Consider the following 25,428-nt stretch of genomic DNA (forward strand, 5'->3'; position numbering starts at 1 on the left):
GAGGGCAACCATAAATCCGGACGAATTCTACCATAGGTAAGGATAATTGTTTGGAGTTGAAGGAGGGGGGGGGGGGGGGGATTTGACCCCTCTCGACCCCTCTCGACCCCCCTCCCTCCGCCCCTGAGCGGAAAATGAAAGTCATATATAATACTTTATTGTAAGAATTTTGTTTGTATCTATAACTATGTAACTTCATTGCATATGATTATGATTTTGCATAGTTTTATGCTTTGTAATGTAAAAGTTTTATACTCATGATTTTTTATCAACGAAATATTCAAATTTTTCGTTAACAAAAAAAAAAGAATCTAATTTTTTTTTTTTTTTTTTTTTTTTTTGTTTTTCACTTTTTATGTCACATAATTAATTTTTATTACTATTTAAATAAAAAAAAGTCATTACAATACAATTTTTTTTTTTTTTTTTTTTTTTTTTTGTTTTTCCATACAAATTCTTTCTACTTTATACCACATCAATTATTTTTTACTTCAAAAAAAAAAACACATTAGCAATCTTTACTGAACACCACTTGGATCATCAACATTGTTTTATTCAACAAAACTAGAAACAGAGAAAATCTCATATAAGTCGATCGAGATTCCGTGCAATGAGTTATTTATCGAGTTCGAGATCACCAATAACTTTTTGCTCTGATTGTTCTTATAGAGTTCACCTACCCTAAAAGGTGGGCGCACTGCTTGAGACTTATCAGGACAAATAAGCCTCATAAAAACTTTATCGTATTTACTGCTTCAATTGCTAGTGATCCGAGCAGCAAAATTGTCTCTATCCTCTTTTGGGAGAATCTATGTGGTACCTGATACTCCTTTTTCAACTTCAAATTGATTTTCTTTTCCCCCTTTCCCACGTTAAATAAAATAATAATAAAAAAAATATCTGAGACTCTGAGTGTTTAAAAGTAGCATTGTCTTTAGGAATACTTTAGATGGAAGATAAGCAGCTTTTTTTTGGTATTTGTGCAAGGAGAGTGATTTTCTTACAACTCCTCCCACACAACCCAGACACATTGGGTGGGACCCATGCATGTGAGTTTCACGTGTGGGGGACTCGCATGCATGAGTCCCACCCAATGTGTTTAGGGGTTGTGTGAGAGTTGTAAGGGAATCATTATTCTTTGTGCAATTAATCACTACAAAAAAAAAACTCCATGATTAGTGGCATGTTTACAGTACTTACTTTTACGACACGTTACTATTTAGTGAGGTGGTAAGTTGCATTACGCCACTATTTTATTTTAGTGGCATTTACATTTTGCCACGTCAGTATTTAGTGTCGTGGCTATAATGCCACGCCACCATATATATATATTTTAATTATTAGTGGCGTCTCAAGCAGACACCTCATTAATTTAGTGGCGATTCAAATAGTGGCGTGTCTTTTTCAGACGCCACTAAATTGTTAAAATTTTCCTGAAACCCGCGCTTCACAATTTTCGCTCCATGTTTATTTCATTGAAACATTAGTGGCGTGTTAGGTATAACATGTCACTACATAGTGAGGTGTCATTGTGTCTACAATGACACGCCACTAAATGTTTCTAAGAACCCGCACGTAGGTCTAAACAATTAGTGGTGTGTCTATATAGACACGCCACTAATTGTTTCTAGAAATCTTGATCCCCATCAATATTTCTCAAAGTTTCTCTCTCTCCATCGATCTCTCTCTCTCACCGCTGGCCACCACCATTTCCTCCGCCCTCCGGCCACCACTGTTTCAGCTCCCTCACAGCTCCGGGTAGTAAGGACCGGCCACTGACGTTGAAGAACGACCACCGGAATTTTCAGCTACCCCTCGTGTCTCTCTCCAGTTTCAGGTATATATATTAATTTTTTTTTTTTTATTATTAGTTTTTGTGTGTTCCGGTTGCTAGATGATCTCTCTTTTTTTTTTTTTTTTTTTTTTTTTTTTTTTTTTTCTGTTGCAAGACCAACCGAATTGAAGCCCATAGTATTTTGAATTTTTTGTGGATGCTTTTGTTTTTGTGGATGTTTTTGTTTTGTTTTTTTTTTTTGTTTTGTTTTGTTTTTTTTTTTTTTTTTTCCCTGTTGCTAGCTCCATGCATTTTGGGTTTTTTTTTTTTGCAATTTATGTTTTTTAGATACTTAAGGATAAACATCTGTAGCTTCAATGAGCAATAATTTATGGATTAACGATAATTTATTGGATTAACAAGAGAGTTTATAGAGAATTGAGTTTATAGAAATTGGTTTTTGGTTTATTGACTCCCGAATAATGTAATGTTGAAGATTCATATTTTTGGCTATTTGGATCCTTTTGATTGAATTTTGGATAAAGTTTTGGAGTTTTGTTTATAGTCCTTTTTATTTTTATGTTTTATTTTTTTTTGTTTTTGTTTCCTTCCTATAAATTAAAGATGGATTTTGACTTTATTCATATCAACTAAACCTTTTGAAGACGCTATAATGACCCTAAAACTTACTGACTTGCTTGTTTGGACTTTTGTAGTGAAATATGTTTGATATTTAGATGAATTTCCACATTATTGGATGAAATAGGATATGAGATTAAATAATAGTGAGAAAACATCTTTAAGATTTTAAAATAAAGATCAGTCAACTGTAGAAGAAAGGTTATGTTATTAACCTGAATATTCTCTCTCTCTCTCTCTCTCTCTCTTTTTTCTTCTTATTTTTTTTTTTGGTTTTTTGACTTTTGTCGATGTCATCATCCACTTTCTTTTCTGTTCTGTTTTCTCTGGTGATCAAAATCCGTAATCTTAGCGATAGAGATGTTTGCAAATCTGTAGTGAGGAATAAACAAAACAAAAAATTCTATCATGCTGAAAAGAGTTTTTTATTACTATAACAATTATCGTTTATTTATTTCATTAGTATTATTGTCATAATCTTACGGTTTCTGGGATTTGGTTATGAATAATTGATACTGGGTACCCGATTCCACTAGTACTACTGGTGCTTGAATTAACAAGAGAGTAATAATTTATGCTTTTACTTCCAATAAATGAAACATTTTTATATAGTTATTTTTATCCTCTTCATGAGTCCAAGGACCTCTTGTCCACCCTTGTTCTGAAATCACACTCTAAAGTACTTGTGTGCTGTATCTCCAAATTATATAGATAAAAATTCCCCAATGCCTTACCTTATATAGTCCTCTTAAACTGAATTTTGATTTACTAAATTATGATCTTACAAGTACTAATTAAGATCTTTGAATCGAATTTTTTACTAGCCTTTTCCGCCTTCTTCACCTCCAAAGGCTTAACCTTGCGTACAATAACTTTAACTACTCTCACATCCCATCCCAAGTACATGATCTTTCAAGCCTAACACATCTCGATCTCTCTTACTCTATGCTTTCTGGTCAAATCCCTATAGAAATTTCACAATTGTCGCACTTGTTATCCCTTGATTTGTCTTATAACAGTGATTTGGAACTCAAAAAGCACAGCCTAAGATGCTTAGTTCAAAACTTGACCTGCCTACAAAAGCTTGATTTGAGTGGGGTGAACATTAGCTCTATGGTGCCGAATATTTTGACAAATTTGTCTTCTTTAAAGTCCTTCTCTCTTGTTGATTGTGGTTTGCACGAGAAATTTTCAGTAGGCATCTTCAAGCTATCAAAGTTGCGGTTTCTTTTTGTACGTGAAAATAATGGCCTCACCGGTTATTTGCCTGGCTTTACATGGAGTAATCAGCTTGAGAAATTGGATCTCTCATTCACGAGTTTCTCAGGTGAGCTACTCGCTTACATGGGAAACCTTCGCTTCCTGGTTGAGTTGAATATGAGAGGTTGCAATATCTCAGGGCCCATTCCTTCTTCGGTTGGTAACCTCACTAAACTCACTTATCTTGACCTTTCGTTTAACTCTTTCGTGGGTAACATCCGGCCTTCACTTGGAAACCTTCCTCAACTCTTTAGTCTAGACATTTCCAACAATCGATTGATTGGTCCTGTACCTTTTGAGCTTATAAACTTGCCACAATTGTGGGACATTTATTTGCCCAATATTTTTTTGAGTGGTGAAATGCATTTCGAGCTTATGAACGAGACATAGTTGATCTCCATTGACCTGAGCAACAATCGGTTAACTGGTCCAGTTACTTTTGCGCCTACGAACCTCACACAATTATGTTTCTTAGACCTTGTAGCTAACAAGCTTCATGGTTAAATTTCAAACTCACCTTCAACTTAAAGAATCTTGAAGTTCTTGATCTTTCTGAGAACTACCTTAACGGCATTGTGGAGTTTGATGAGTTTGTTAAGCTCAAACATTTAAATACTTTGGATATCGCTGGTAATGAATTGTTGTTACTTACTAAAGAAGCCGATGCCAATGCAACTCATCAAAATTTTGTTGCTTTAGCATTTTCTTCGTGCAACTTGAGTGAGTTTCCAAATTTCCTAAGAAACCAACATGAGTTGGAGTATTTAAACATGTCCAACAACAAGATTCGTGGACAAGTCCCGGAATGGATGTGGACCACGAGCACTAAAATTCTACAAGTTCTTGATCTTTCTAACAACTTTCTCATAGGCTTTGGTCAACATCCAATTTTTTTTTTTTCCATAGACTTCTCTAGACTTCGTTGATCTCAGTTCCAATTTGCTCCAAGGATCGCTTCCTATTCCACCAATCTCCACTTCTTTTTTTTATATTTCAAACAACTCATTGACTGGAAATATACCAAAATTGTTTTGCAATCTCAGTTCTCTTGAAGTCCTTGATTTGGCTAATAACAACTTTAATGGCTCACTTCCTCGATGCTTGGACAGCTTTGGTGCTTATCTTTCAATACTTGATTTGCGGTGGAACAAATTTCAAGGAAGCATTCCAGAAAGTTGGATTAAAGAAGGCAACTTGGTGATGATAAATTCCAGTCAAAACAAATTTCAAAGGGCATTTGCCTAGATTGTCGGCCAAGTGCATGATGCTAAAGGTTCTTGATCTTCGTGATAATCAATTCATTGATATATTTCTATTTTGGTTGGGAAATCTTCCAAATTTAGAGGTCCTCATTTTACGGTCAAACAAATTCAACGGTTCAGTCGGGACACCTCAAACTTATTTGAAGTTCCCCATCATGCGAATTCTTGACATATCCTACAATAATTTTATTGGAAAGCTGCCATTAAGACTTTTTGAAAATTGGAAGGCCAGAAATTTTGAGAATATGCATCCCTTCACATATATTCATAAAGATCCAAATTTTGGTTGGCGTTTGGATTTTCTTCGCCCTTATACTTACTCTATGATGATGACAAACAAAGGTAGGAATGTTTTTTATGAGAAGGTCCAAGAATTATTTACAGCCATTGATTTCTCGAGCAACAAATTTGTCGGTGATATTCTAGAATCTATTGAAAATTTAAAGGGAGCGTAGTTTCTCAATCTTTCTAATAACAATCTCAACAGTCACATCTCATTGTCTTTAGGAGACCTTACAGATTTGGAAGCGTTGGACCTTTCTCAGAACAAATTGTCAGGAGAGATTCCATAGCAGCTAACACAACTTACTTTCTTAGAATTCATTGATGTTTCTCGTAATAATCTCATGGGTCTTATACTACGAGGGAAACAATTTGGTACATTTGAAAACAATTCATATGAGGGGAATCCAGGATTGTGTGGGAGACCATTGATTAGGAAATGTGATTGGATATGGATTTGGATTTGGATTTGTTGTTGGAATAATAATTGGACCTATTTTGATCGTAAGGAAGCACGGTTGGTTAATGAAGACCTTCCGAATAAGGCCACTGAGTAGGAGGAGATGCTGAAATTAAATAAAATAGTTTGGATAGGATGCCTTCCCAAAGCAATGTGTGTTTTCTACTTTTAATCTTATTTTTGTATCTGTGACGCATTCCTTCCCTTTTTCATTATTGTTTTGGTGTATTTTAATTTGGATTAAGTATGACATTAAGATGTTGTATGTAAAATGCTTTGGTAGGATCTTTTATATATATATATATATACACTTTAATTTGTAATTTTAATTTTTCTTGTCATCGTTGGATTTCTGTGCTTCCATTGGAATATTTGTTGAAACTAGCCCGCAGGCTTGGCTCCAAAATCCTCTGAATTTGTACAAGATTATTCTCTTAAGGGTTTGAATCCTGAGCATTAGATTTAGACCAATAAGCTCATTGGGTAGTGTAATTATTTCATAACTTATAATCTTTTGTATGCCAACCTAGCTTCTAGTTGGTTTTTTTTTTTTTTTTTTTTTAATGATTCATGCTATATACCTACCACATTAATATTTTACAAATATCTTATTATGCTGACATGGCAAGGTCTAATAGCAATTGGATTGGATATTAATAATGACTGATCTAATGACCACTACACCCTATCACATCAACAAAATGAGATATTTATAGACTAATTACGTGATATATAACATTTCTCATGTTTTACTAAACAAAACAAAGCAACTAAACAGGAAAATGGAGAAAAGAAATTGGCTTTGGGGACCGAAAATCAAACGACGACGATCTCGGTGTCCAAACGTTCAAACCACGTGGCGCCTCCGTGTTCAGCTTTAAACCAAACAGTTGGGGGACTACAAAATTCTTCTGTAATTTCCGGTGGAAGAATATGAAGAAAAGTCGCTGGGTTGTCATCGACAGGCTACAGCTACGAGAGAGGCGTAAATACGTGCAGTAGATGCTTTTGGAAGATCAGAGATGATCGTTTGACATCTACTTTGTTTCCCTTTTCATTCTTCGTTGCATAATCATCTTTGGATATATGGCCTTAGCGTCGTTAGCGAGTTATCTATGGTGGTTGGGGTTAGATTACAGTTGGAGACATGGAATAAAAAAAATCTTGGCTTTGGGGGACCGAAAGTGTGAGTAAAATTAATCTGTGGGTCTCCTTGTTTTTGAAGTCAAGATTTCGTTTTTTCCTACCCACAAGAATGAAGAATCCGAGTATGGAGGATGACGGTCTTCTCAGTTTGCCCAAAACAACGTTCTTTTCTGGGATGCTTTTGACCTTCCTCAAGTCTTCTTTCTCTTTTTCCTTTTGGGTCGGTGATCTTCCAATTTGTTCGACTTTCTAAACATTCTAAGCCCATTGTTTCACAATTCCACCTGACTCACATGGAGAGCTGCACATAATCCTTCAATAATACTGTTGAGAAAACTATTGTTCGGATGTTAATTAAATGAGTAAATTTACTCTTTTGGAACAATTAATAATTTAATATGTATCAAAGCATTGATTTTAAATTTAAACAGTCTTTATAATTCACCTCCGATTTAAAAGTAAACATTTCACATGTTTGATTCACTTATGAAAACAGAGTTTAAACCGGCAGGTAATAAAAGAGGAACAGAAACAAGCACAACGGTGAGAATTCAAAAAACTATGGCAAAGAGAAACTAGAGGCTGAAAAGTGGGAGAGTTGAAAACAGCATACAAAGTGTTCACATGCTCTACTACAAAAATACAACGCCTCTAAACATGCCTATATATATACATGAGAACACCACCTTCTTTTTCATCAAAAAATTCAAAATCAAAACACTAGTCTCCATCTCCAAGCTTTAAGAGAAAAATGAGTGTAGAAGTATTGGATGCTGCCACCATCTTCAACTTCGTGGAGGATGAAGAAGCATTCAATGTCTCAATACGTGACCGTTTTGCTCGCCTTGACACAGACCAAAATGGTCTTCTCTCCTATGTAGAGATGTTGAAGGAGTTGCAGAGTCTGAGGATCTTTGAGACCCACTTTGGGATAGACGTGAAGCCTGATCCAGATGAGCTTGCTCGTGTCTATGATTCCTTGTTCATGCAGTTCGATCATGACTCCAATGGAGCAATTGACCTTGAGGAGTTCAAGGAGGAAACCAAGAAAATGATGCTTGCTATGGCTAATAACATTGGATTCTTGCCGATTCAAATGGCCCTGGAAGAGGATAGCTTCCTGAAGAAAGCTGTTGAACGTGAGTCCACAAAGGTGGCCGTTTAAGTTCACCGATGTACTGGAGATATCAAATATTCAAACTCCGATTACGCTGATTGCCCGGATTAGAAATTATTGCATCCTCCATATTTTGCACTATAGTGAAGTAATTTCGTTTTGGTTTTTTTTCCCCTTTCCTCAATTTTGATAATAGTTACTAATGGAAATAAATGAACTTTTTTTTGTCAGCCAAGATGCTAAGAATTCTAAATAAGTAAAAAAAAATAAAAATTATACGACTCGCGAATCCGACACAAAATTAACATGTTAGGGTTAAAGAGTCCAACATGTTTAATTAAATGAGTCGGTTATGATTAGCCTATATAGTCACTTACACATGGCTTGACATGACGGGAACACAAATTGTCACTTCTAGTTCTAGACTCTAGAGGTCATACCAGCTCCAACTTCGTGCTAATCTTGGTGCAGTAAATAGGCCTAACACATCCAAATTCCAGACAATCAACACATGATCAACAGTATTATTATTATTATTTTTTTTTTGAACAGATGATCAACAGTATTATTAATAGTTCATAAAAGCTTCATAGAAATTCAGCAAAAGATTTGGTCTCGAGAACTCTAAAATTCTATCTGCAAGTGTAATTTGTACACATATGAGTAACTATGAAAGTGCAGATCTTTGTACAAATGGTCATAAGAACATAGACATCTCGGGAGCTGGAATGAAGGATAAATGGCCTTCACCAAACAGCTCAAATATCAATACCAGGAGACGCCCAGAATCCAAGTCATTTTTCCATATCTGGGAGAGGACAGCTGACCTATTGAGAGCTTGACTATCACGCATGTCTGTCCTACCTCTGCCATCCAAATTTATGTCATTAGGCGGTTGTCTATAGGATGATGATGGGCCTACATTAGAATCAACCGAAGGAGCTGGTGGAACCACAGCTTTCTCTTCCAGGGGAGATGGTGTCTCTTCCATGTGAGATGACGAGGAATTGGTCGACCCTGCAAGAATTGGACCATCAGTTGCTATTTTCTTGTGCGGTGGCTGCTCTTCCAAGTGTTCCATGCTCCCCTTGCGTTTATCTTTGTGATTTAACAAGGATTAAAAAGCATTTAGTCTGGCCTCAAGTAATATGAACATTGATCAAATATGCCTGTGACCATACATATGCATCCAATCCTAGTATTCCAAAGAAATCTTAAACATCACTCGCACAATCTTCCTACCTAACAAATCTTAAACATCATTCACACAAAAATCGTGCTCCAATTGCAGTTCATTGAAACCTTACATATACATTTAACTATGTAAACACTCATAAATAGCATATGTTTAAATGGAATTGTTTCGAGCCCAAAAAAGAAGAAGAAGCAGCATATTTCTTACTTGGTGGGGTGGTAATAACTCTTGCATTGGTCCTCCATACTGCACGTGCTGACAGGGATGGCTGAGGTGAGAACATGTTGAGCCGATCATATATACATTGACCTGTTGCATGCCGGTAAAAGCAAGGTCTTAAATGTAAACCCATTCCTAAAACTTCTACAATAGTACAATCATGCAAGCATTGGGTTAGAAAAGCAGCTCACCAGCAGGGCTCCATAAACACGCCAACTCGCCAAGCCTCATGCCTCTTCATCTCATTCTTTTGCTCCTCAAGAAGCATCTCTGGTTCAAGAAGTCGCATATATGGCTCAAGATTTGGCAGTATTAGGATGCGAACCTACTTGCAAAGTATAGAAGCATAAAAACAGCTCAAAATCCCTTTAGATAAGTAGAAATAGGATGTTGAAACTCAAACATAACATGGATTGGAGAAAGAAGGTTTAAAACAACTCTTAAATGAGGCAGTTCAGATACTGCCTCATGTCTTCATTTTTTATTTTTCTCCAAGAAAGTTTACATAGATTGAAAGGTCTCATAGCAAATGGAATTAAGTAGTGTAGCGACTTTCCTTATCACTACTACTGATTTCAGAAAGTTGATGAAACACTAAACACAGTTTAAAGGCATTGTGGAGAAGAGACCCATGGAGGGAGTTATGGAAATTAAAGGCAAAATCATGAAAGAAAATCTTTTGCTGATCCGCGGAGATTCAGGGAGAAACTAAACTAGAGCAATAACGGCTATGAAACATCATGCGAACATTGTTTCTCTACCACCAAGAAGAGACAATCCATTATGTCTGCAACGTCTTTTTTTTTTTTAGCTCAGCCAGAAACAATCCATCACCTTCACCTCTGTTTCTCCACCCACACAGAAACCGTAACATAATCCTCTGCAACCGTAAACCCCTCATCTTCAAACACTTAACCACAGAATCCACGCCCAGTCTCTTGTTAAATCCTTATCTGTAGATACTAAACTCGTTCTCAGGCCACACAACAAGCCTCAACCCAATCGGCCACATAAACCCAAGAAATCAAATTTGAACTTCATCCTATTCGGCCATCTTCCCAACAAACAACAAACAACCAAAATCAAAACTCTTAGCTACATCCACCTTCCCATAAATCTTACAAGCCCCCAGCAACACCTCAAACAAAGCTTCGTCAGACATCCTTTGTTCCTTCGGACCTTTCATCAAACACATCATTCTTCAACAAGAACAAGAACCCATTTGTTACCTCCTCTCACAATGTCGTATTTCAACACCACCACCTCGGATTCAGACAACCCATTGCTAGAAACCCTCTCTGCAGACCTTTCCCAGCTACCGATGCCATAGCCATCGCCTCTAGGACGTGAGTGAAATCTCCGTTGCTATAAGTCCTTCAACCGAATAAAAGGTTTCTTTTCGTTATTGCTGTAAGTCCTCCGTTCCTCCTTCACGGCCACATGTCTCCTTTTTCTTTAATTTATACATGTCAGCCCCTCTAATTTTCTACACACGCCACCTACTCCATATTCTTTTCCTTCTAGACCAACTTCATTTTCTTGTCTAAATCTCCATCTTTAATTTCTTCTTAACACAACCAAAAAAAAAATGCCTCCTTTAGTTTGATGCACCTTCTGCCACGTTTTCATGTCACATTTCTCTCAGCTTCTAGTTCTTTCTTCTTCTTTTTTGTTAGCTAGTGCTCTGCAAGCTTCCAGCTCTACTCTCAAATTTTGATGGTTTTTCTTTATAGTACAGGAAAAGAAGAGCCCTTGACCTCTTCTTCACTTTTAATGGTTTTACATCCATGATCTGTGTCCTTTCTTACTCCCATGTCTTCTAGAAACATGTCTTTCTCTCAAAATTTTCTACACCTCAATCTCCCTCTCTTTATTTTTCTCTTACACGTGAGCCTCCCTCTTCCTTTGAATTTTATTTCTTCACAGAATCACAGTTTGTTCTATGTTTCTCTTCTCTACCTTAAATTGGTCATCACAGTATGGCCTATGGGTCTCTTTTCACTTTCCTTATTTCACTTCTCTTTTGTTTCATTGTTTGTCTCCTTTTTGTGTTTTCACCTAACCTTACTTTTTGTAAGGTATGTTTCAGTTGTATTGTATTTGTTTCAGTTGAACATTAAAAAAAAAAAAAAAAAAATCATTCATGAGTTATCATTTTGGCTATAATTGGCCTCTTCTCTTTGGCCCATTGTTGGCCCAATTTCTAACTTGTGGCAAATGTTTAAAGGCCCAAGCTCATTTAACCTTTTAGCCTATAGTTGGCCCAAATTTCTTGCTCGAGGCAATGTTAAAAAACCCAAGCCCTTTTTAAGCCATTTGGCTATTTTCTTTTGGTCCATAAAAGAAAATAACAGCTATGAAACATCATGCGAACTAGATCGCCTTTTTGAGACGAAAGACAAAAGTTATATATAATTTTCTTTTATTCCATTCTCTCATCTACTTTTCTATTTCCTCTAATTTGCACTTCATCCACTTCTCTTAAGCCAAAACTTAATCGCTTAGCTTGGGCTTTAACAGCTATAGGATGCCCACCAGTTTGTGGATATAGAGATTACTTTCAAATTAAACATGAATTTAACAGTACATAAAGTTTTCTTTTCCTCCTCAGTTACATGAAGCATGGGAGATGAGAATACCACATTGGGTCATAAGGCTGCTAACTCTTGAATTGCACCATACTGTTGAGTCAATGCCCGTTTTGGATCCAAAAATGTATTGAGCAAAGTTTTTGTCAAACGTGTCTGGAGATTGTTATAAACCTGCCCAAATTAACCTGCAACAGAATTGGAAAATATTAGATGTAAATGGGCCTATATATGTAACAACAGAAAAATGAAATCTCCAGTCGTAAATTGAAGTGTAACCAAGTTACTTTCAAAAAACACTATTTAGAAGATGGCAAAATTTGAATTTATCCACCATTTATACAGATTGTGTTCATCGGTTCACAGTGGCTACTAAGTTTGCAGCAGTTTCCTAAAAGATCTATATCTGCTCTGGGGCTGATCAAGGTACGTACGTACTATGCGTAGTTTGTTGATTTTATAGAATTGAAATTGCATTACTTTTCTTTTTATACATGCTTTCCGTACTTGCTTCTATACCTTTGTTTGTTTCCATAGTTGAGTAATCAAATTCTCATTTAAGCTCCGTTTGTTTCGATATAAAATATTTTTTGCCAAAAATTATTTTTGAAAAAATTATTTTTCAAGAAAATTATTTTTATTGAATACATTTTTCGGTGTTTGGTGCCTATAGAATATCACAAATATTTTTTATATTTTCATTTAATCATATTAATATATTAAAATCAATTTTTCATTTGCAACATAAAAATATTAATATAAAATACATTTTTTTTAAAAAAAAAAAAAAAAATTGACCTAAAAATTTGAGTTTCGGCAAAGTTCTAACGGTGTTTTGGAGATTTTAGAATGAGAAGCTTAAACTTAAAAAAAATGGTTTACAATTTTAAAAAATAGAAGCTATTTTACGAAAATTAAATAAGCTTTTTCTGTCAAATTAAAAATATTTTTGGTTAACTATGAAATAAGCTTTTTCTATCAAACGAATACCCTGATTTCACATTGAAAATATGAGGAGTAGTCCAGATATAGTGGGTAGTTTATAATAATGATTTGAGTGTTAAGTCTCACATTACCTAATTACTAAGAGAAACTGAGCTTTACAAGAGATTCTAAAGAAACTTTAAACAGTCTAATCCTTTTGAGGGATAGCGCAAATAATCTTTTCGTTTGGTCGTTATATATATATATATATATAATGTATGTGACTCTCATCTACATTTTTCACATGCTCTATTAATAACGGATGTGAGAATTATATGCATTTAGTAAATTAAGTTGAAAGAAAACTTTGTTGTACCAAAAATTATGGTGGTCCTTAGGTTGTTTGAGGAAGAAGTTTCGACAGCAAAAAGAATTCGCTAACAATTAAAGGTTGGTTATGAATAAATATTAATTAGTCATCTTTTTATGACTAATTGCATACAAATCTAAAAGCTATAATTATGTAATAGACTTCATCGTTTTCTTAGTGGAGCACTTATTTCGCAGAAGTGGTGCATGTGTTGTACAAGTGTGGTGTGTCGATCCAAAGCTGGGTTTTTCACATGTTCTCCGGTCTTTCCATGCGCAGGCGGTTTCCTAGCTTGAATTGTAGGGGTTATTGCTGTTTTGGCTGATTCCTGCTCTTTGGAGCTTGATCAAGACCTGAAGTGATAAAATCATATATAGTTTCTTTTAAGAGCTACGAATTGTTAAAATATATGAAAAATATATTATATTTTCTTTATATTTCATATTTGGTTGATATATATTGAAATATTATCTATTTACGGGTTAAGTTACCATACTTGTATTCAATCACAACCTTATAAATTGGGACATTTTTATTGTAAACAAAGTCGATGAGAGCACAATATAGCCTTAAAAGGCCATTCGAAGTGGTGGACGTAGGTGTCAAATACTGAACTAACTGTAATTCTTGTTAAAGAATATATTCCATGTATATTAGGGGATTTGATTTAAGAGATTTATTGTAATTATTGTTTTCTCCTATAATCATAGAGATGATGAGACATCATGGCTTATAAAGTACCTAGGTGAATGAAATCTTTGTGATGAGGGACACTTTAACACGCCCCCTCACGTGTGACAACTAATGGCCAAACACGTGGACAACAACTAGAGGGAAAGACCCATCATCACAAGAGACCTGAAGCTTTGATCGATACCATGAAGAAAATCATAATGTTATAGGAATATAAAATGAAAAGCGGAATAAATAAAAATAAGAACAATGAATTTTTTGTAGGTTGGTTTATAACTTAAGTTCACAGGATAAAGCCCAAAGGGCTACATTTTACTTTTTATTCCTTGATATTCTTTTCATAGTACATTAGACTCTTATTTATTATGGGATCAATTCTAATGATTTCTTTAATAATGCAATACATGATTTTTCTGTTCAAAAAAAAAAAAAAAATACTCCTATTTATAAGAGAGCTTGGATAAATAAGTATGGTAATTAAATGATTCAAATCAATGAGATTTGATTGAAAAATTCATGTGTAGTGTACTTTGCTTGTACTTGGTAACCTTTTTTATCATAGTTACATCGGTCAGTGTGATATGAGTGTGATACACGAGAGTAAAGACTAACATATATTAGTCTTAAGATTTTGTTACGTGTTCTAATTTTAGTTCTTGGGTTGTTATAATATAAGAACGCCAAAAATGTCACAAGAGAAGAATTTGCAGTATCTCGATATATGTTCAAAATATAATGCATGCGATTTTTAGATGTATTTTTTGTATTCTCTATTAATAAAACATGTGAGAATTATATGTCCTTATTAAATTGTGTTGGAGGAAAACCTTGTTGAGTTGTTGTACCGAGATATTCCAAATATTAATGAAGGCGTACCTTAATTAATTAGGTTGCCGAGGCAAGATGTTTGAACAGCAGAGAAAATATATTAGGCGTGCAAAGGTCGGTTATGAATATGAAATATTATGAAAATTAATTATGACTAATTACAGACAAAGCTAAAAGCTAATAAAAGCTAATAATCATATATAGTGGACGACTTCATTGTTTTTGCTGACTTAGATATATCACCTGCTAGTGGAGGACTTCATCTTTTCGTAGTGGAAGTCAATTCCACGTTTCTCAAGTGCCTATGAGAGTTATTGCGTTGTTTCGGTTGGTAATTAATTAATCAAAATAAAACCATTCATATATATTGAATTTAATTGGAGCAACCTAGATAATAATTAATCGTAACAAAAAAGACTTTGGGGTCGTGGTCTGGGCTGGTCCACTGCGCATGTAAGGCTCTGTCCACCCTATAAATAAAAGCTCTCTCCAATTAAGCCTCACTCCCAAGCCTTTATCTAATTAGAGTGCCACACAAAGCATTATGGGTTTATCGCTTTCTCTCTTCCTTTTCTTACTTTCACAGATGCATCTTATATTCACCCTTTCTTCTCCTTCCATGCAACCCCTGTGCCATCATGATGACAGCTCTGCCTTGTTGCAATTCAAGGAAAGCTTTATCATGAACAATTCTCCATCTTTTTATCTTCCTACTTGTGATCAAAAGGTTGCGTCTTGGACGGTAGAAGGAGACAAAAGTGATTGCTGCTCATGGGATGGGGTGGAGTGCGATAAGGACACAGGTCATGTAATTGGCCTCCACCTCAGTAACAACTGTCTATTTGGTTCTATTAACTCCACCAGTAGCCTTTTCCGCCTTGTTCACCTCGAAAGGCTTAACCTTGCGTACAATAACTTCAACAACTCTCACATCCCATCCCAAGTACGTGATCTTTCAAGACTAACACATCTCGATCTCTCTTATTCTATGCTTTCTGGCCAAATCCCTTTCGGAATTTCACAATTGTTGCACTTGTTATCCCTTGATTTGTCTTATAACAGTGATTTGGAACTCAAAAAGCCCAGCCTAAGAAACTTAGTTCAAAATTTGACCAGCCTACAAAAGCTTGATTTGAGTGGGGTGAACATTAGCTCCACGGTGCCTAATATTTTGACAAATTTGTCTTCTTTAAAGTCCCTCTCTCTTGGTGATTGTGGTTTGCATGGGGAATTTCCAGTAGGCATCTTCAAGCTATCAAATTTACGGTTTCTTTTTGTACGTGACAATATTGGCCTCACCGGTTATTTGCCTAGCTTTACATGGAGTAGTCCGCTTGATACATTGGATCTCCAATACACGAGTTTCTCAGGTGTGCTACCCGCTTCCATGGGAAAACTTGGCTTCTTGATTGAGTTGAATATGAGAGGTTGCAATATCTCAGGGTCCATTCCATCTTCACTTGGTAAACTTACTAAACTCACTTCTCTTGACCTTTCATTTAATGCTTTTGCGAGTAGCATCCCCTCTTCACTTGGCAACCTCACTAAACTCGTTCATCTTGACCTTTCAAAAAACTCTTTCGTGGGTAACGTCCCACCTTCCCTTGGTAACCTCACTAAACTCACTTATCTTGACCTTTCATATAACGCTTTCGTGGGTAACGTCCCACCTTCACTTGGAAACCTTCTTCAACTCTTTGGTCTAGACATTTCCAACAATCAATTGACTGGTCCTGTCCCTTTTGAGCTTCTAAACTTGCCACAACTGTTGTTCATTTATTTGTCTGATAATCTTTTGAGTAGTGAAATGCATTTTGGGCTTATGAACGAGACACGGTTGACCTCCCTTGACTTGAGCAACAATCGTTTAACTGGTCCAGTTACTTTTGTGCCTATGAACCTCACACAATTAAGTTTCTTGGACCTTGCAGCCAACAAGCTTCATGGTCAAATTTCAAACTCACTCTTCAACCTCAAGAATCTTGAAGTCCTTGATCTTTCTGAGAACTACCTTAACGGCATTGTGAAGTTTGATGAGTTTGCTAAGCTCAAACATTTAAATACCTTGCATATTTCTGGTAATGAATTGTTGTTACTTACTAAAGAAGCCGATGCCAATGCAACTCGTCAAAATTTTGTTGCTTTAGGATTTTCTTCGTGCAACTTGAGTGAGTTTCCAAATTTCCTAAGAAACCAACATGAATTGGAGTATTTAAACATGTCCAACAACAAGATTTGTGGGCAAGTCCCGGAATGGATGTTGAACACAAGCACTACAAGCCTACAAGTTCTTGATCTTTCTAACAACATTCTCATAGGCTTTGCTCAACCTCCAGTTTTTCTTCCATGGACTTCTCTAGATTTTCTTGATCTCAGTTTCAATTTGCTCCAAGGATCGCTTCATATTCCACCAGTTTCCACAAAGTTTTTTCATATTTCAAACAACTCATTGACTGGAAATATACCAGAATTGTTTTGCAATCTCACTTCTCTTGAAGTCCTTGATTTGGCTAAGAACAACCTTAGTGGCTCCCTTCCTCGATGCTTGGACAACTTTGGTGCAAATCTATCAGTGCTTGATCTGCGACGGAACAAATTTCAAGGAAGCATTCCAGAAAGTTGGATAAAAGGAGGCAACTTGGTGATGATAAATTTCAGTCAAAACAAATTCCAGGGGCATTTACCGAGATCACTGGCCAAGTGCACGATGCTAAAGGTCATTGATCTTCGTGATAACCAATTCATTGATATATTTCCATTTTGGTTGGGACATCTTCCAAATTTAGAGGTTCTCATTTTACGGTCAAACAAATTCAACGGTCCAGTTGGGACACCTCAAACATATTTTAAGTTTACCAAAATGCGAATCCTTGACATCTCCTACAATGATTTTATGGGAAAACTGCCATTAAGAATTTTTGAAAATTTGAGGGCCAGAAAATTTGAGAATGTGCATGGCTCCACGTATATTCATGAAGATGGAGACGTGGAAATGCCAAAAGGTTTTGGTCAGTTTTTTGATATTTCTCACCCTTATACTTACTCTATGATGATCACAAACAAAGGCAGGAATGTTTTCTATGAGAAGGTCCAAGAATTATTCACAGCGATTGATTTCTCTAGCAACAAATTTGTTGGTAAGATCCCAGAATCTTTTGGCAATTTAAAGGGAGCTCAGTTGCTCAATCTTTCTAATAACAATCTCATTGATCACATCCCATTGTCTTTGGGAAAACTTACAGAGTTGGAAGCATTGGACCTTTCTCAGAACAAATTGTCAGGAGAGATTCCACAACAGCTAACACAACTTACTTTCTTAGAATTCTTCAATGTCTCTCATAATAATCTCACGGGACCTATACCACAGGGGAAACAATTTGATACATTTGAAAACGATTCATTTGAGGGGAATCCAGGATTGTGTGGGAGACCATTGACAAGGAAATGTGGGAATTCTAATGAGCCATCTTCTCACCTGCCGATCTTTGAAGAAAATCAAGACTCTGGATCGCCATTTGAATTTGGTTGGAAAATAGTTGTGATTGGATATGGATTTGGATTTGTTGTTGGAGTAATAATTGGGCCCATTTTGATCGCAAGGAACCATGATAGGTTAATGAAGACCGTCCGAATAAGGCCACCAAGTAGGAGGAGACGCTGAAACTAAATAAAATAGTTTGGATAGGAAGCCTTCCCAAAGCAATGTATGTATTATTATACCCATGTTTTCTACTTTTAGTCTTATTTTTCTGTGTGTGATGTGTTTCTTCCAGGCCTTTTTCATTATTAATTGTTTTGGTGTATTTTGGATAAGTATGACATTTAAAATGTTGTATTTAAAATGCTTAGGTGTTATTCTAACGTACGTTTCTTCCCATCGTTGGATGTCTGTGCTTCCACTACTAGAGCTTAAGAGGTGAGAAGAGCGACTGCAAAGACAATATCAAAATCCTGGAATTCATTTTTTGAGGGTGAAGGGTTTCTCCAAAATCTCATAACGAAGATTTGAGAAGAATCGATGTGAATAGCTTTGTCAGCTATTGAAGTTTGAATTCATGCAATGGAGCTCCTGTTTTCTCTTTTTATTTTACTTATTTTTACTCTTTTCACTTTTTCAATTAAACAAACTACATATCCAATTAAGAGGGTTGTATTTGTTGAAACTTCCCTTATTTTGTGTTGTGATTTTCAATTTATTTTTTTTCTTTTTATTTATTTATTTTGTTTGTACTTGTTTCGGAAAAGAGGGAGGGGATATATAGTCGGTGTTTAATCACCACTTATTCCAAAAGTTTAAGCTGATAGGAAGAGGTAAATTTAATCATTTATTTAATATTTTATTTACTAAAATATATAAATGGCTAAATCTATATATATATTGGTTAAAATAGTTAAGTTTAGCCTTTAGTCCTATTTTGAGAAAAGTTATATCATATTCAAACCTTAAATAGCTCAAATCTATCACTAGCAACAACCCAAATCTTCCATTAAAAAAAATAGGCATGGGCAATAGTTTCCAGGAACAACATAAAGGCATTTTTAACGCAACAAGGGCAGCAACATAGAAGAAAAAGAAGCGGCATGACTATAGCCTATAGTAGAATATCAGGTTCTAGTTTGAAATTGCATCACTTCTTTTCTTTTTATCCATGCTTCCCATACTTAATTGCTTCTATAGTACCTTTGTTCGTTTCCTGAGTTGAGTAATCAAATTCTCATTTAGCCTCTGTTTGTTTTGGCGTTTTGTGCCTACGGAAAATCATAAATATTTTTGATATTTTCATTTAATCATATTAATTAATAAAAATTAATTTTTATTTACAACATAAAAATATTAATATAAAATACTTTTTTTAAAAAAAATTGACCAAAAAATTTGAGTTTTGGCGAAGTTCTGGTGGTGATTCGGCGATTTGAGAATGAGAAGCTCAAACTCAATAAATGGTTTACAATTTTAAAAAATAGAAATCATTTTATGAAAATTACATAAGCTTTGTCTGTCAAACTGAAAACGTTTTCGGTTGACTATTATTTTTTATTGCACTAAACACCAAAAATATATTTCTTTTTATGCTAAAATAAACAGAGCCTTGTATTGTATTTAACCAATGGATTTAGATGAAAACTGATACATGTTATTAGGGAAAAGTGTTAGTTTTTGTGTTGGCTGCATTTTGTTGGACAAAATCACTTTTATGTAATGTTCCTGCTTTCACAGGGATGCTGCTTTATTCAGAGTCTACTCTTCAGCTATGTTCTTCGAGAAGATTCTGTGAAGTTTTCAAGGATTTATTTCGTTTTCCTGTCAGCCGTCCGGATGACGTGGTATTCCGTCCGGACGCTCATCAGTCAGCAACATCCGTCCGGACGACGAGATCTTTCCTTCCGGAAGCCCATCAATGTCTAGAAGCTTCGAACAGTTCAAGATTGCATCCGTCCGGACGTAATGGCAAATCGTTCGGACGCTCTTCAGAGTTCGAGAAAATCCTAGTGTTTCAGTGCATCCGTCCGGACGTAATGGCAAATCGTTCAGACGCTCTTCAGAGTTCGAGAAAATCTCAGTGTTTCAATGCATCTATCCGGATGTAATGGCAAATCGTTCAGACGCTCTTCAGAGTTCGAGAAAATCTCAGTGTTTCAGTGCATCCGTCCGGACGACGTGGTTATTCCGTCTGGACGCCATTCAGTGTTTGACAAGAATTAAGGTTTCTGCCTCAAGACACAGTTCAGAGTTCAAGAAAATCCCAGTATTTCAGTGCATCCGTCCGGACGACGTGGTTATACCGTCCGGACGCCATTCAGTGTTTGACAAGAATTAGGGTTTCTGCCTCAAGACACAATTATGAGAAGACGGCTGCTACCGTCCGGACGATGTGTGATCCCGTCCAGACGATGTCCTCTATAAGGCAAGAACGTGCAGACCAAGTTCATCCGTCCGGACGTTAACCTTCATGGTCCGGACGATCAAGCTTCATATATGGAAATTGCGTGCACCAGTTCAACTGTCTGGACGTTAGCCTTCAAGGTCCGGACGCTCCAAGTCTTATTATGGTAATTTCGTGCAGCCAAAGTGCAACCGTCCGGACGCTAGGGCAACACTGTCCGGACGTAGCCTTGTTATGGGAGCTTTCAGTACTATTTTGGAAAAGCGGTTGCAGTTGACCGTCCGGACGCTCGGTTAAGCCGTCCGGACGCCCTCCAGTATTTTGGACATAACGTTTTACTCAAATATCGGATTGGGACGAAATCGGTGTCGTTGGAAAGCTGACAAAAAATGATGTCAATTGACCATCCAGACGGTCACAATAAGCATCCGGACGGAAAGATTTTCCCGTTCGGACAGCCCTGCAGAAAATTCCAGAATTACTTTCCAGACAAGAAAAACTTGGCCCATCCGGACGGCCCTGGCTCCCGTCCGGACGCGCGTGTCTCAGAATCCATTTTTGAGTTGATTTTGGGTTTCCTAAGCCTATAAATAAATGGCTCTAGGCATACTTTCAACATAGAATTCGGTGGTGAATTCTCTACAGCTTAGAGACGTGATATTTCCTCTAAATCCTTGCCAAGTGTGTGATTTGATCGGCTGTGAAGTCTATCTTAGGGGTTGGCCCTAAGGTAAAGGATTCCGTTGAAGACCCCTTCAGGTAGGAGACCTGGTTGGGAAGCGTTCGTGTTGGGTTACACGTTAGAGAGCAAGGTACGGCCACTACATCAAGGGTATGTGAGTGTTACTGCTTTGTATCTAGCTTTGTCTTCTGAATAGTGGATATCCTGGGTTTGGCTGCCCCGGAGTGGTTTTTCTCTTAACTGAGTTTTCACTTCGTCAGCAAAATATTTGTCTCCTTTAAATTCCGCATTTCATATTTTGTTGCACACTGTTCACACACACTGTTAAATTTAGAAGTCTATTTATTTTTCAAAAAGTATTCAGATTGAGATCCCCGGCAGATTCGGTCCAGAGACAGCAGAAAAGCAGTGCTGCTCAAAAAAAGAAGTTGATCGATCGGATTTTACCAAACATATCAGCAGTCCAACAATCAATTTTACCAGTCGCTGCCTAATAGTCGTCCTCCCAACCCACAATAGCAATTAGCACTTCCACCTCTTATCAATTCTACATTTGAGGAAAAAGTATTGACTAGTCTCAAGAAATTTGAGTCTCAGACTTTGATTCTGAATTCCCACACTTAGTCTATAGCAAAGTTTGAAATCTAACTTGGACAACTAACTAAGTCCCTTAACGATCGAAATTCGATCGATAGATATTTTCTGCAGAAAACAAGCAGAACTGAATTCAAACACTAAAAACAGTTTTTATACAAAACCAAAAACAGCTTATGGACAGAATCTACAATATGTACTAAATCAAACTAAATACAATCCTAAATATCCCATAAACAACCGTTAAATCCTCGGCAACAATGCCAAAAATTGGTAGTCGACTCGACTACGTAGATTTTAAATTTATATATTGAACCATTTCGCAATAGTACGAATCAATTGTACTATAGTAAGGGTTATCAAACCACAAGGATTGGGGGGTTGTTTTGTATAACAGGATATTTAAAGGAACGTATTTAACTTAACTTAAAAATAAAAATAAAGTAAAGTTGTAGAATTGAAGCTACAACGAATCAAGTGATAAAATGAAAGCGGAAAATGAAACAAACTTAAAAGAAACTTAGGGTAATGATCGCATCAAATCCTAAACCAATAAAATGTTTAAAGTCTATATGGATCTTTCTAACATGCATGATATGAGTGCGTAATGGGCGTCAACCACTACGACAACCTCGATATGAAAACACTTTAGTTAAGACGTAATGATAAAGCACATCGTTTCACATTAAACAACTCCAAATAAAGATTAACCTATAATTGAAAAACGTTTACACTACAAAAAGTGTGGGGTGATTAATGCTCATTAGCTTACTACTCTATAAAACATCCTAATAAGCATACTTAATACATGAAAACCCTAATTAGGTCACAATGATACGGTATTTAGTTTCACACCGATCTATTCCACATAAAAGTAACACTACAATTGAAAAACGTTTTAGATTACCAAATGTGTGAAACAACCGGTGTTCCCTAGCATACCCTATAAGGTAACTTTAATAAGTGAACATACATTATGTCAAATAGAACCATTGCACAAGACATCGTTCTCTTTCAAAAACGTTGATTTTATTCATGAATCTAAGAAAACTCATAGACAAGCATAGCTCTTTTTCATGAATAAATGGATTGGAATATTGAAGACAAAACCTTTTAGCATGGGTTTTGCAATCCTCTAGTCTTACACAATCATCAAACATATTAAGAAAATTTCAAGAACATCAAGAACACTTCATGGTTTTTAGAAAAGATTTGATGAAAACCCTAAGGAAGAGTTTAGCTAGACATGTTAAAATGAAATCTAAGCATTAATCTAATGAAAACAGTAAAGAATAAGCTAGAAAATTGAAGAACAAAACAACTGTATTAACTTAGAAAATTCGGATTACAAAGAACATGAAAAAGGAATTGAAAACCTAAGCTAGAACTTGAAAATTAACAAAGGAAGTTGCTCTCTGGATTTTGGCCCAGAAAAATGCATCAAAGGAAACTAAAAATACAAGAAATTAAAGTGATACACTTAAGAAAATCGGAACCCCCAAAAAGTGCATAAATTAATATATATATATTAATCTATGATTTTAAACAGTAATAGTGGTGTTATTCTAACGTATGTTTCTTCTAATCATTGTTGGATGTCTGTGCTTGCACTACTAGATCAAGCTGACGAGACAAGAAGAACGACTGCAAAGAGAATTTCAAAATTATGGAATTCATTTGTTGTGGTTGCTCGTCTGCGAGCTGTGTTTGTTGGGTGACATTTGTAATTTTGTTCAAGCTTTTTTAGCTAAAGTGTTTGTAAGGTTGAGTTTTTTCAATGAAATTAAGAGCATCTGTATCAAACTCTCTAATTTTTTTACAAAATTTTAGTCATACAATCTGCTTTTGTTATTTTATTTATCACTTTTAAAAAGTTTTCTGAATCAAACATTCTAAATATTTTTCTATTTTAACTTAAATATTTTTTTTTTTTTTGATTTTTATAACAACCACTTTAACCACCACTCCTTCGTCTCATTCCCAATCCGCCATGGATGCTCTTCTCGCTTCTCTTTTCCTATCTATCTCTGCTTCCACGAGCTTTCGCCAAATTAGCCACACCCAGGAGATTAATCTTGTCGCTCATCACCGGAAACCCACCATAAGGTAGAAAGTACAGACAATAAAGTAAACCAAAAGGTTCCTGACCAATAATGCAAGACAGAAACAGAGATACCCTGTAACATCCAACAAAGAAGAAGACCCACTTGAAGTAAAAGAACCACCATGAAAACAGCCATCGATGCTCCCAAGAAGCTCCACCGCACTTCACCCAAGCTAACCAATACTCCCAAGAAGCTCCACCGCACTCCGCCTTCCACACATTCTCTATGTTCCAGTACTCCAAGGCCTCCACCGTCATCACCGGCAGGTCACAGAAGGAAAAGAAAAAAGAAAAGGAAAGGAAATGGGGCACCAAGGAAGGGAGGGAAGAAGCGAGAGAAGGAAAGAAAATATTAAAAATTTAATGGCTTAAGAAATTTTGGAGCCAAATTTAGAGAGGTTTTATGACATAACCCATTTTGATGATAGTTTGAAGAGCTTGATGTATGTGGGGCGATTCCTGATTTTTTTCTAAAATTTGTTGAAAGTTTCGTATTGGAGAGCTCAATACATATGCTCAATCATTCATCTAAAAAAAAAAAAAAAGGAACTCATCATTTTAAAGCCTGGCCACCAAATTGCTTTAATTATCAAATGAGAGAGAGAGAGACAGAGACAGAGAGCGACTACATAGTACACATGACAATAATTTCCGGCTGTTATCACAAAATCATTTCAGGTAGATATCACAATGTTCTTTCTGAGGCATGTCCTTTGAGCCTTCTTCCTCTGCCACCTTTTTCTTTCTGCACAGTCCTCTTCTTACTTTTGAAGCTGCTCTGACAACTTCGCCAGAAACTTGGAAATTATCTTGACTTTGATCTGACCTCTCTTTGGAGGGAGCCTAGCTCCTCCCTACGGCTATTTCTATTAAATTATTATTTTTTTTAAAAGTTTAAATTGATAAGAAGAAGTAAATTTAATCACTTAATCAATATTTTATTTATTATAATATATAAATAGCCATATATATATATGAGTTAAAATAGTTAAGCTTGTCCCGTAGCCCTATTATAAAAAACAGTTATTTCGTTGTTGAATGTCTATGCTTCCACTAAAGCCGAAAGAGACGAGAAGAACAATTGCAAAGAGAATATAAAAAAAATAGGCATGAGCAATAGTTTTTAGGAGCAATATAAAAGAATTTTTAACGCAACTAGGGCAGCAATGCGGAAGAAGCGGCACGCTACAGCCTATAGCAGAATATAGGGTTCTATTTTGAAAGGTTCTTAAGTTGAAAATGGTAATATTTTATTTAAGAATCTAGTTATTGTTTACGTCTTACTTAGAAGATGAAAAAAAAAAAAAAAAAAAAAAAATTTGCAACCCTTCCCCTGCTTAAAGAGAATGTATAGGCAGGGAAGAGACAGAGGAGCTGTCAAAGCTGGGGTTTAGTTCTTAGGCCAA

The 25,428-nt window shown here is 36.0% G+C and overlaps 4 protein-coding genes across 5 annotated transcripts; 3 read left to right on the forward strand and 1 right to left on the reverse strand.

Annotated features, from left to right (window-relative positions):
* The first annotated feature begins 3,358 nt into the window (after positions 1–3,358).
* LOC133862066 (receptor-like protein 7) lies at positions 3,359–4,918 on the forward strand. Its single transcript, XM_062297925.1, has 3 exons — positions 3,359–3,961; positions 4,204–4,433; positions 4,717–4,918. Exons 1-3 carry the CDS (start codon positions 3,359–3,361, stop codon positions 4,916–4,918), a joined length of 1,035 nt encoding a protein of 344 aa, XP_062153909.1.
* Positions 4,919–7,539: 2,621 nt separating this feature from the next.
* LOC133860173 (uncharacterized) lies at positions 7,540–7,998 on the forward strand. The gene has a single exon (XM_062295831.1). The coding sequence runs from the start codon at positions 7,575–7,577 to the stop codon at positions 7,986–7,988; it is 414 nt and encodes a 137-aa protein (XP_062151815.1). The 5' UTR covers positions 7,540–7,574; the 3' UTR covers positions 7,989–7,998.
* A 507-nt stretch (positions 7,999–8,505) lies between these two features.
* Positions 8,506–11,404, reverse strand: LOC133861566 (transcription initiation factor TFIID subunit 6-like). Of its 2 annotated transcripts, none has more exons than XM_062297353.1 (3): positions 9,546–11,404; positions 9,343–9,444; positions 8,506–8,957 (listed from the first exon to the last, which is right to left on the reverse strand). In XM_062297353.1, exons 1-3 carry the CDS (start codon positions 9,583–9,585, stop codon positions 8,638–8,640), a joined length of 462 nt encoding a protein of 153 aa, XP_062153337.1. In that variant the 5' UTR covers positions 9,586–11,404; the 3' UTR covers positions 8,506–8,637. The 2 variants fall into 2 exon arrangements, with proteins under 2 accessions (XP_062153337.1, XP_062153335.1); XM_062297351.1 differs by having other exon boundaries at positions 8,506–9,038; positions 9,546–11,088.
* A 3,939-nt stretch (positions 11,405–15,343) lies between these two features.
* On the forward strand, positions 15,344–18,876 carry LOC133862069 (receptor-like protein 53). Its single transcript, XM_062297929.1, has 2 exons — positions 15,344–18,461; positions 18,607–18,876. The coding sequence occupies exon 1, from the start codon at positions 15,344–15,346 to the stop codon at positions 18,416–18,418; it is 3,075 nt and encodes a 1,024-aa protein (XP_062153913.1). The 3' UTR covers positions 18,419–18,461; positions 18,607–18,876.
* The last annotated feature ends 6,552 nt before the right edge of the window (positions 18,877–25,428 follow it).

The sequence above is a fragment of the Alnus glutinosa genome, chromosome 2, assembly GCF_958979055.1.
Source record: "Alnus glutinosa chromosome 2, dhAlnGlut1.1, whole genome shotgun sequence".
NCBI classification, from domain to species: Eukaryota; Viridiplantae; Streptophyta; class Magnoliopsida; order Fagales; family Betulaceae; genus Alnus; species Alnus glutinosa.

Excerpts from the sequence above, each read along its gene's own strand:
- LOC133862066 (XM_062297925.1), top strand. The coding sequence starts at position 3,359 with ATGCTTTCTGGTCAAATCCCTATAGAAATTTCACAATTGTCGCACTTG. Across the intron at positions 3,962-4,203 it reads ACAATCGATTGATTGGTCCT|AATCTTGAAGTTCTTGATCT; the intron begins GTACCTTTTGAG and ends TTCAACTTAAAG. Across the intron at positions 4,434-4,716 it reads AGAAACCAACATGAGTTGGA|TTCTCTTGAAGTCCTTGATT; the intron begins GTATTTAAACAT and ends TTGCAATCTCAG.
- LOC133860173 (XM_062295831.1), top strand. The coding sequence starts at position 7,575 with ATGAGTGTAGAAGTATTGGATGCTGCCACCATCTTCAACTTCGTGGAG.
- LOC133861566 (XM_062297351.1), bottom strand. The coding sequence starts at position 9,585 with ATGAGGCTTGGCGAGTTGGCGTGTTTATGGAGCCCTGCTG. Across the intron at positions 9,445-9,545 it reads GTGTTTATGGAGCCCTGCTG|GTCAATGTATATATGATCGG; the intron begins GTGAGCTGCTTT and ends GGCATGCAACAG. Across the intron at positions 9,039-9,342 it reads AGTTATTACCACCCCACCAA|ATAAACGCAAGGGGAGCATG; the intron begins GTAAGAAATATG and ends TAAATCACAAAG.
- LOC133862069 (XM_062297929.1), top strand. The coding sequence starts at position 15,344 with ATGCATCTTATATTCACCCTTTCTTCTCCTTCCATGCAACCCCTGTGC.